This window comes from Pogoniulus pusillus, chromosome 28 (assembly GCF_015220805.1).
Source record: "Pogoniulus pusillus isolate bPogPus1 chromosome 28, bPogPus1.pri, whole genome shotgun sequence".
In the NCBI taxonomy this organism is placed as follows: domain Eukaryota; kingdom Metazoa; phylum Chordata; class Aves; order Piciformes; family Lybiidae; genus Pogoniulus; species Pogoniulus pusillus.
This window is the reverse complement of record NC_087291.1, coordinates 7,617,324-7,628,812: the sequence shown is the minus strand read 5'-3', so window position 1 is coordinate 7,628,812 and position 11,489 is coordinate 7,617,324. Positions and strand designations below refer to the sequence as shown.

The window sequence follows — 11,489 nt, the reverse complement described above, 5'->3', positions numbered from 1 at the left end:
CAGTATTAATACTACTATACCTATCTACAGAACTTGGGTTTTCATTTTTCAGTAGAAATATATATATATATATATAAAAAGGAGGGTGCACAAGTACATTTTCACAGTGCGCTGATTTTTTTTCCTTTTATTTATTTACAAGATAGCTTCTTTTAGTGAATAAAAACAAAATAATGTGCTGGTTGAAATAACTGATTGGATTAAAAGGTGCTGTAAAAAGAGTCCCTAAACATTCTACTGTGGCCTCATAACAGACAATAAACAAGGAAAACCGACTAATTACTTATTGATCAAAATACAGATTATATAAATCAAAATACTTCTGGGGAAAAATGTATTTCAGTTCGAAGTTCTTGGATTTCGGCCCCCCCCCCCCCCCCCCGAAAAGTTTATTTGCTTAATTTTTTTTCTTTTTCTTTTTTTTCCCCCCCCTATAGTAAAGAAATGCCAATGTTCATGGGTTTTGTGTCCACCCAGAGGCAAATATTTTAAATTTTCAGGGGACTTAGAATATTAATTCTTGAAGATTATCTGGGTTTTAAAATAGGCAGAATCCTTTTTAAGAAGTATTGTATGGTCTGCAGGTCAGAAAAAAACAAAAACCAAACCAAAACCCACAACAAACCAACAATAAAATAAATCTCAGTTCAGATGATAAGAAATCATCTGTTGAAATTAAAACCTAAACCCTTAAGACATCTCCAAGTAAATATTCTACTTTCTGACCCCACTATTTTGTGATGCTTTTAATTTGCTATCAAGATAGATCCTCCATAGATCTTCCTTCATTACTGATGTCTCTGAAATCCTTATTCAGTACCTTCGAGGTTTATTATTACTTTTTGACATTAAATTGCTTAAAAACATACAGTAATTTTTTTGTACTATGGTTTACCTGAGCAGTCATTCAATATACAGTTTGGATTTCAATGGACGAAAACCTGGTTATGTGTCCACATCGACCTCCTCATGTTAACCAGCTCTTGCATCGTGGCCGGGACGAGTCCTCTCAAACAGTAAGGTCGTAGAAGCACATGTAAGTTTTGCAGAAAATCATGTCTTAATTGAAAGTATATCTTTCAGGGTTGAGTGTGTGGGCTTTACAGTCTGTCAGTGATATTGGCTGGCTGCTTCGGATCTCAGGAGAACTGTCAGTTTTAACCATTCTGCTACAGCAATATTAAAAAACAACAAAAAAATCAAAACAACAACAACAATAATAATAATAAAAAAAAAAACAACCCAAGAAAGCTATAATTCCAAAGATACAGATTTCTTGTTCTGAAAGAAGAGGTTCGTTGTCTTTTCTCTTTTTAATTATTATTAATAATTATTTTAATTTGAACACGGGAAAAAAAAAGTTCTGAAACGTTAGAGTTGCTGCTTCTCCATTTTTAATCCATTAACTGGTAGTCTTCAATTTGTTGATCACTTTTTTCTCTTTGACCCTTCTGTTTTGGAACCAGATTGTGACCTGTCTCTCTGACAGATTTGTAGTTGCCGATATCCTCCTCCGTTTGTCTTTGGTTATGAATTTGTTTGTAGCATATTCCCTTTCGAGTTCTTTTAACTGGACTTTTGTGTAAGGCACTCGTTTCTTTCTCCCACGTCTGTAAGAGTTCGCGTCCGGGGGATGAGAAACAACGTCTAGAACAGAAAAAAAATATGCAGGCAAGTATTAGAAAATCGCTCGTACCCCTCAAGACATCTTCAAATGGCAAGGGCCTTAGAGTGAGAGCTCACTATTCCGCCTGCCCTGCTCCAGCTTAGCTACTAAAGACAGACTCAGCGTTTGGGGACCCCTCTTTCCTGGCTCCCGCAGCCTCTTTCAGGCACAGAAAGGCTCGCTTCTGTCAGACAGACAAATAATAATAACAATAAACCCCTTGAACCCCAGCGAGGGTCTCTAGGAAAAGCAATGCGAGGCTGCAGAGATTTACCCAGCCCGCTTGCTCCGGGATTTATGGAAAATAATACCACAGACCTTTCCGCAGCCCTTTTCAGCTGTTTCCTCTCCCGGTGCTGGTGGCAGGGCCGGGTGGGTGAGGCGGAATGCGCCGTGCACCGGCGGGGGGCAGGGGGCGGCACCGGTACCGCTCCGGCGGGGCCGGGGCATGTGCGGGCCGTGGCGGGATGGGGCCGGGAAACGCGGACGGGGCGGGTAGGGGTCAGCTCGAAGGATGATCTCGGAGCCCTGCTGGACGGATACTCAGGAGGGACAAGCAGGGGAGGCGGGGAGTGCGGGGTACAGGAGTAGCCATGCAGGTGTATTACCCGGGAGGGTGGATTTCCAGAGGTGAGGCGGCTGGCTTTGCTCCTTGGGGCAGTACACTTGCCCGTTCCACCCATTGGTGATGGCCCAAGGCTGGTAGCTGTCCATGGGGAGTAGGGGGTCGTGGCGCGGCTCGCCGGGGCCGCCGATGGCGGGCACCACAGGCATATCCAAATAGCCGGGCACCGGCTGGTAAGGCCCGGCGGCATAGCCCTGGTAGAAGGCGAACTCCTTGGCCCGCGACGTGAACTCCTCACCGGAGACCGAGGTGTCCATATACTTGTCGGCAAAGGTGGAAGCGGGTTGGGCGCAGGACTTGATGGCGTTGTGGTGGGTCATGCGGCAGGGGTAGTAGCCGCTGCTGAAGTAGCCGTAGGGCAGGGCGGCGCCGGAGGAGCTCTGCACGGCGGCCGAGCAAGGACTGCACTGCTTGACAGCAGGCTCGGCCATGCCGGCGGCGGGGGCCTCGCTGGAGGTGTAGGCTGCGGCGCTGGGGGCGGCCAGGGGCGCGGGGTGAGCCATCAGGTTGCGGCAGGGGTTGGCCGCCGCCGCCGCGAAGTTGCTGCCGGCGTGAAACCCGTCCATGTTCTTATTGATCTCATCCAGGCTGTTGTCGTAGAGGAACATGACGGGCTCGATCCAGCGGGGGTGGAGGAGCACGGAGGCTGTCATAGCCCGCTCCGCATTGAGACTAGTGGCTCTTTTTTAAAAGCCCCAAAGACTGAAAAAAGAGATACTCAATCTCCGGGACTTGACCAAAGCTGACGCGCCAGTGTCGCGCCAGGCCGGCCCTCATTGGGCCGCCCGCCCCCACGTGATATGCAAAGCAGCTGATAAACATCTGAAGGAATAAAGCGGAGATAATTAAATAATGCGGTCCCTGCGCGGGGCCGGGGCACGGCACGGGGGCGCGGGCACGGCAGCGGGCACGGCGCGGTCCTGCCGCCGCCGAGCTGGGCGCGGGCGCGGAGGGAGGGGGTACTGGGGGGCCCTCCCGTCCGCCCTCCCTCCTTCCTCCCTCCTTCCTCTCTCTTTCCTCCCTCCCCTCGCCACCGAGGCGTGAGCATTTTGGCCCCGTTGTTGCAGTGGCGAGTTCCCTGAGGTGCGGGGCTCGCCGCGGCACCCTGCCCGATTTCTGCCCTGTTCCTCTTTCCTAGGGCTCTACTCTCTCTGAGTGCTGCGGAAGCCTCAGAGGCCTCCCCTCATCTCCGGTGGGAGATGAGCCTCACTCCTTCGACCCCTTTTCTCCCTCGATCTGGGCCGACGCCTCTCCCTTGGGAATGCTGGCGGAGCCGCAGTCGGTGGCGGAGGAGACCTGCCGTATACTTGAAGGAGAAGGAACGTTCCCCGGGCCGCTTTCCGGGACAGATAAGGGTCTAGAAGCGGAGTCTCCTGGGGTCCTCTCAGAGTGTTTTCTTCCTTCCTTGTCGCCCGTCGAGAGCCCAAGACCCATCTCGCTCCTCTCGTCACAAAGCCTCAGAAGTCAGATAAGAGCAACAGACCAGGAAATCCCATTTTTATGTATTATTATTATCTTTTAGGACTGTCTTGGGGAGAGGGAGGGTTATCTGAATCTCCACCGCGATCCCAACGCATTATTCGATGCTGTAATAATAAAACTCGGGGCCTACAGTGCCGCTTGAATCTATTTTATCTGTAAAATATCACCTCGGTTTGTATAGTGTGCACAGGGACTATGGTGCTTTTTATGCTTTGGAAAAACGGTTTATTGACTGAAACCCCTGTATTTTCTCTCTCCGCAAGAAAAAAGATGGGAACAAACCAAAACATAACAAAACCAAAAAGCACACACAATCAAATAACGAAACAATTGTATTCCCTTTTCATGATAAATGTTAGGATTTTTCATAGGCCGAAATAAATTTCCATTTGTAACATTCCCCACACTTCTCACCAGCGCGAATGCGTTCCCTGCCAGCTTTCAGTTAATCGTGCATAACCTTGAACCCCAAAAGATCTATGACTAAGTTATCAATAAGCTTGCCCTAAAAAGTGTTCATGTCATCGTTAACAGCTCTCTCAACGCTCACGTGTGTGGATGAACAGTCCCGAATACTCCCACCATGAAAACTCATTTCTTTATATATTTTTTTGTCGTTAATTGCATGTTGCTTTGCTTTGCGCCTGACAGCTCTGCGTATTTATTATCCTATTGTGTTTCCCACTGACGTTGTAGCATTGTTTTGCCCGCATGGCTACAAGAGCGGAGCAGTCCCCGGACGTACATTGTTACTGAACAGGCTCTTTCTTGCGTAGCGCGGAGTTGCTAGTCATGAGAAATGGCTCTTTGGAGCCCATGCATTCCTTTTCAAGGTGCCTTTTCCATGCGATAGCTTGGGATTCTTGAAGCCGCTGTCATGAGCATGTCAATGCTCATCTGGCAGCATTTTGGCTGATTTTCCCCCCCTTCATTGTAGCCTATTTCCCATTTTGTCTTCACACGCCCTTTCCCTCATTCTTCCTCATGGCTAAACGCAAATATTTATTTCCCGCATATTTTTCCTTTAACTTCAGGCTCCAGTTTTGAGACCTGTGCATTCCCTCGGCCGAACACTGCTTGACAGGCATGAAATGGATCGGTTTGTTTCTTTCTGGTTTCTCGAGGCTGCTTCTGAAAATCAAGTCGCAGCTGATCGGGGGGAGAAGGGGGAAGGGAAAGCAGCTCTGTGGGGCAGCACTATTTTACATACGGGTTAGACACGGCTAGAGGCCAAGGTCAAGTTGAAAGTTGCAGTCTAGCCAATGTGAGCCAATGTCATTCAAAGCCCTAAGATCTGTCCCATTTGTTAAAAAGGCGGATAGCCATGAGAACGCTAATGTCTTCAGCTCGTCTCCCAGCCCCAGCCCACCCCTCTTCGCTCTCCAAACTCTCCTTTACCTCAGCCACGGAGCATTTCTCCCTTATCTGCCTCTACTTTCCAAGACCCTTACCATAAGGAAGGAGAAGCCATGTGAAAGCACAGGTTTCAGTCGCGGTGCAGATCTTGAAAGTCGTGAAGCGTTAGGGGGAAACAAAGAAGGTGGGGACACATCCAGTCTCCTGAGTTTTGATGGTTGTTTTGTTTTGTTTGCCCACTTGGGACTGTTTAAGTCCTGGGAGAAGGAAGATTAGACTAATAAAGCTCTATTTTCTCATTTCTCTGCACCTCTTCCTCCTTCTAGAATGCTATTTAATCACTAGGGAAGAGAGACGTCCTTTTCGCTGCTGATAAGAGCAGTGATACAACTGTCCCTTTCCCCTACTTGCCATGACGTGGATGGGAGTCGGGGAATGGGACCATTTCCTCAAAACAGGCAAAATGGCATCTGCAGCACCAGAAAAGTCGTTATTGTCGGGCATGGGACTCTACGCCTTTGTTTTGCTTTACTAATTTTAATTAATTGTTGACACTGGGGGAAAGAGAAAAGCCTCATCGACTGTTTTAGATTTCTCCGTTCCTGATAGCAAAGTTTTATGCCACATCTATAATTCCTTTCTGATTTAATGAGTATTTGCCATGAAATATTAGAAAGCAACCTCGAGAGTTGAATGCATAGAGTAGAACAGATGTTCTTCTAAAATAATGGACCCTACAATGAATACCAGGGGTAAAAATATGCCCAGGACTACCAACCCACTCTTCTACACTCCTGCCCCTCCCTCCGACCACCCCCCCCCCCCCCCCGACTCCCCCGCCTGGCTTTGAACACATACCATTCCCTGCCAACTGCGGAGGAGCCTTTATTTTTCACAATGTAAGGCTTGGAATGCACTGGGTAAATTAAGCAAAACTAAGAAATAGCCTAGTTGAAACCACTGATTAATTTGGCCATGCTCTACAAATGCTTAATTTCGGAAAATTAACTTGACAACTGAATGCTTCCGTGCATGCAAACCGTCAGCAAATCCAAGTTTTTGTTGTTGTTGTTGTTGGTGGTGGTCGTTTATTCTTGTGAAATAAAGTTAGGATACAGCAAATATAAGCATATAGTGGAACCTCATTTTTTTCCCATTTGATGCAAACGTCCGAATTGTCTTGCAAATATTTATATAGTATGTAAAACACGTAGGAGAGAAATACAGCTGTTAAATCGTTTTCTGTAAAAAGAGTATTAATTCCTTAAAGAGCAAGAGAATGAGCAACCATAGTCAATAAGAGGATTTTAAAAGGTGCTGAATCCTTTCAAAACGAGGCAATTTCTAGATGGTGTTTCTCTTCGGCGGCAGTCACTCCTTGCAATACACAGCCATGTCCATTTCAGGTACTACAAAAAGCTTTAGCGGCTTTTTCTTCCCGTCGAGAGTGGTCAGGGGCACTTCGCCCACTTCGCAGGTGTAAGGAAGGGCAGAATTTGACCCTTGCAAGTGCTTTGAATCAAGCCATTGTGTGCTTCTGATTCCATGAAGCCAAAGTTAGCCTTGCCACAGTGAGGACTCCACTAGAAAATACAAATTATTTGTAAATCTTCCGCTTTGATAGGAACACAGACATCTCTTTTCCTAAAGAGGCCTTAACATTTCCCTTTTCCTAGAGAAATCAAAAGTCTTTTCAGTTGAATGTCAGGTTTTGAAAATATGGAGCTCTTCGTCAGAGTATCTGAAAGACTTTTTTTCCTTCCAAGCCAGCCTTTGTGTGATAACACAGACACGCACCCTTCGGAGCCCTGCAGAAGGAATGGCCGGCAGAGGGAATTCTGATTTCTTGTAGGATAATCTCAGTCGTACCAATACACAAGGAAGGCTGTCGGCCAAGGAAATACACCTTTACTTTTCCATTCACTGCTCAGAGCTAATTAATGAGCGTGGAAAAATAAAATAAAATAAACTCACAATCAAATAAAAAGTAAAATCCATGGGTGATTGCGGAAAATATTTGTTTATCACATATGTAAAACCCTCTAAACCTGCTAAAATATCTCAGCTGATAATGAAGGAGTTACAAGATGATCTTAGTTGCTAATAATAATCTCCGTCCTGCAGAGCTCAGGAGTCTTGGAAGACGTAGGAGTAAAGTGATAGCATGAGCAAGAGCCTTAATCGAATTTGATTTTCATGAGCAAATCAATTTTACCTGCTAAAAGGTTAATTTGGAGCGGTACTGCCGCCGCTGTTTTGTTCTACGGTTTCTAAAGCGTCAAGGATTGAGATAAACATCCCAGAGTCCATTTTAAAGATACTTTATATTTCAGGATATTCATGTGTTTCTAATGGAAGTAAGCAGCTTTACGAGCGGGGTTCGCAGGACATCTTAACTCTCTCCCTCCCACTGCGTGCTGGGGGGAGCTGAGACAATTACAAAATAAGAATTGGTAAAAGCAAATGCAGAAGAGGAAAAGTCTGCGAAGATCTGCGAAGAGCTTAATGCTGCACTACGCTCATGTATAAAAGGCGTCCTACAAAAATCCTCAGACGCCCACTAGATAGGGACCTACCTATTTCAGTCTACCCAAACATTCAAGCTGAGCCTCTACAAATAATGTAATCGCTTTCACCCCAAGTGTGGGACACGGACTGATCTTTATGGAGAAAGGTCTCGGAAGATCGTTTCACTCTGTTTTTTTTATTTTATTTTTTTTTTCCTGGAGGTATTTCATGTGATTAAAGTGAAAACGGGAATGATCCTGATCTCTTTCACACGAGCAAGGTCTCTTTCTGAATTTTTGTTGGTTTGCTCTATTTTGTTTGGGTTTGGTTTAAATTTCTGCAATATTTTCACAAGGGTATTTCCAAGGGGGGTGTTTTCTGTTTATCTGGTGAAAGAAAGCCACACAAGTCTGTCGTTACGTGTTGGTAGCCAGCAGAAAATACTTTAATTATACTGCCGTGTAACTGCAGTGATGAAGAGAAGCCATTGCAAGCTCTCTATTAGCCGCAGGCTGTTTCAACGTAGTGACAGAATCCCCCCCAGCAATCAATTTCAATTGATTTTTGCCACGCAAACTGACACGCAATTCTTCGCCATCAGCTCTGCTCCCTCTCACAGAGGGAACAGAGAAGCGTTATATTTTAGTCTTAGTAAATTCTGATAAGCGAGGGGGCCAGGCTGGCCATACAGATGTCCACCGCTGGAGTTTTTCATGTCGGTTACATCTTCAAGTTAAAAATGTTCTAATATGAGCGTGTAATAGCAGGAGATAACAAAGTGATGTTCGAGTTAATCTTCCTTGGTTTTGTTTGGCTTATCCTACAATTTTCAGGATTTATAATTTTGAAGAGAAATTTCTTGCTTTATCTACCAGTAGGTCACACTAAAAAAAAAAAAAAAAAAAAAAAAAAAAAAAGAAAAGGCAGGGTACAGTGAGCTGCAATGGCATGTCCTCTCTATTTCTGCTGGAAACTTGTAATAATTGCTACCACATGATCACATGGTGTATCGTTGCAGCCTGATTACAATTAAACTTATCCCTCCACCTTTTTCATTAGGGGAAAAAAAAAAAAAAAAGTTCTTCCTGAGCTTCAGGCCCACTTTGTACTGTTTTATTTCCCTTTGAAAAGCTGTCGGAGAGAAGCCGAAATCGCTCTTTTCTTTACAATGAGAGAGAAAGCGTTTCCACAATGCCTTTCTCACCGTAACATTCCTGTAATAGCGTGACACTTAGCGTCTGACCAGGAGAGCTCAGAGGCAGAAGTGGACGCTGCTGCTGCTGCTCTCTGCAAGAAGTTGCAAGTTCTGTTTTGTTTTTAATTGTTGGGTTTCGTTTTGTTTCCCATGCTGAGTCCAAAGCCCTATCTTCACCTAGGAAAAAAACGAGGCTCACAGGGCTGAAGACGCTCGTACGCAGTATTTAGAAAAAGAAAGGAGAGAGGGAGAGGGGGGAAGAAATACCATACAGGAAACGTGGACATGTTTGCTTTTACTGGAAGACAGCTGTTTGCATACGTTCTCCATGATTTTTGTTGTTGTTGTTGTTCCTTTTTCAGAAGTGGTTTTAGTGATTAAAACATTGACTTGATGGAGCAAATTTATTTCTAATGTTTGGGTCTGCCTGGCAGCTCTATTTCCTCAGTTTTCCAGACCTTTGCTCGGATGAGATTGTACATACCCGGGGTTCTAATAGAGACCGTATCATTTTGAGAGATACAGGTACTTCCCACGTTGACGGGAGGGAATGGTGTCTCCAGTTGGAAGTTACCTGAGTCACAAGTGGAGATCCTCCTCGCGAAGAGGGTGTAAACCCACGCCAATTCCAGTTGCATCTGGCAAATCCCTGCACCTCTGCAGAGGTGGTGGAGAGGGGCGCAGGAAGGGCCGCGAGAGAGGCCCCGTGGGCTCTGTCTCTCGCCCGCTAGCTCCTCAGCAGGCCGGGCGGTTGCGGGGCCGCCGCGGCGCTCCCGCCCGCTGCCGTGCCAACGGGGTCCTCCCTGCCCGCCGCCTGACAAGGGCGCGGAGCTGACGGTCATCAGGCTAGGGCTGGGCCTTCAGCACCGCACGGCGCGGGGTCATGGCTCGGCAGCAGCCCCGACGGGTACCTGTGCCGAACCACCTGGCTGAACTGCCTGCTCCTGCCCACAGGCTGCCCTGACGACCCTCTCACGGCTCTTGTCAGACAGGTCACGGATGGAGATGCTTGTTTTTTTGTTGTATTTCCCCTGGGCCCAGCGCTCAGATGTGGGACGAGCTCCGTGTCCCCTCGCCATGGCCGGTGGGAGTGCGTGATCACACACGTGCCTCTCGTCTTGCGACGCGTTGTGTTCAGCCCTGGGGAGCGGGGCATACCCTGGCCTTTGGATGGGTTCCCGTCGGTCCTCCTCCACCCCGAGGCGTATTGCTCCTCTGGCTCAGAGAGCGCCGCTTTCTCACGTGGATGAGAGCCCGCAGGGACAGGCCTGGGGACCGGCTCCACGAGGACTAACGTGCCGTCCGTACGGGTCTGTGATCCGTTTCGGAGAGAGACAGCTGGCTCCGACTGAGTTCTTAGTGCTGCTTAAATGCCCTTCGTCCGTATCGTGGGTGCTCTTAGTATCAGCCACCTCCCAGCAGAAAGTTACTCGATACCGTGATATGATTTTATGCTTTGCAATTAGCTTTACATTTCACCAAGCACACACATTGCTGCTAAAAGTTTATTTGGTTAAAAAAACAACCAACCAACAGCAACAAAAAAAAAACCCAACACTTTAAAACTGGTCTGGAAAAATGCTTTCTAGCGCCTAGAGTACATTTCTCAGGTATATATAATACGTGCTGTCCGTAACAACAAGAGACATTTGCTACTCTTCATGTTAAATGGAACTAATGTCTCACTAGCCATACCGTGAACACATTCTCCAAGTAGGAATTATACAGTATTTCCCTTTAAACATAACACCAGCCAAATGCAGACTAGCTGATAACTTGCATTACTGGGTGAGTGTATTACTCCCTTTAGTTTTGCTGAATCATGAGTTTCCCAAAGCTTATTGTGTTTTATGTCTTCTTTAGATAAGCAGTTACATATGTGGCCCTGTTGAAGGCTAAATCCCACTCTTACATACATGACAGCTAACTGTAATTCCAAGATGTTATTTTTGCTGGAATCCACTTAAGGCGCTGAGTTTGAGCCTCGCAGTTCATCAGTAAAGGTGGGAGTGGAGTTGATTCCTAATTAACCCACACACAGCACACTGCAGCAGTTCTCCTCCATCTGTGCTTGGACATCTTTCCATTTGGGATACAAACTTCATCTGCCTGAATGCAGTGAATTTAGGTTCTTGATGAGGGTGGTCAGACAGACCACTGACACCACCTGGCATTGTTACCCTGTGCTCCCACAATCATGCACAGACTATTCTCCAGGGCCAAAGGAGTGGAGAAAGAGCAGGGATGGCCTTAACTCAGCAAAAGACTTGAGGATCTATGAGGTCTCTTCCAACCTTGGTGATACTGTGATACTGTGAAAAGCAATCCTATTACAGCGCTGAAAGCCATACCCAGGGAGAGGGAGCCAGGCTGATGCCAAGTGGCTGGAGCAGAGCTGAGGGCACATGCCAAGCTTCCCACGGTCCGAAGACAATTTGTAAAGTCCTGGGAGATGAAGTATATTTAGCCCAATAATGGCACAGAGAAAAGGGAATGGTTTCATAGAAACTTCTCTGCCATGGAAAATAGTGAGTGACTGAACAATAAAGGTTAGACTGTAGCCGAGCATACCTCCTGCTCTTCTAGCACATAGAGGAAGACATTTCCTTGTCCCCTTACATGCAACTGGAGGTCGCTTTCCTGCAGATGCTACTGCC

The 11,489-nt window shown here is 46.6% G+C and overlaps 1 protein-coding gene across 1 annotated transcript; it reads right to left on the bottom strand.

Annotated features, from left to right (window-relative positions):
- Positions 1 to 433: 433 nt before the first annotated feature.
- On the bottom strand, positions 434 to 3,014 carry HOXA13 (homeobox A13). Its single transcript, XM_064166987.1, has 2 exons — positions 2,275 to 3,014; positions 434 to 1,647 (listed from the first exon to the last, which is right to left on the bottom strand). The coding sequence occupies exons 1-2, from the start codon at positions 2,942 to 2,944 to the stop codon at positions 1,403 to 1,405; spliced, it is 915 nt and encodes a 304-aa protein (XP_064023057.1). The 5' UTR covers positions 2,945 to 3,014; the 3' UTR covers positions 434 to 1,402.
- Between the last annotated feature and the right edge of the window lie 8,475 nt (positions 3,015 to 11,489).

Coding starts and splice junctions, on each gene's coding strand:
- HOXA13 (XM_064166987.1), bottom strand. CDS start 2,944: ATGACAGCCTCCGTGCTCCTCCACCCCCGCTGGATCGAGCCCGTCATG. Junction 1,648..2,274: donor CTGGAAATCCACCCTCCCGG/GTAATACACCTG, acceptor TTTCTGTTCTAG/ACGTTGTTTCTCATCCCCCG.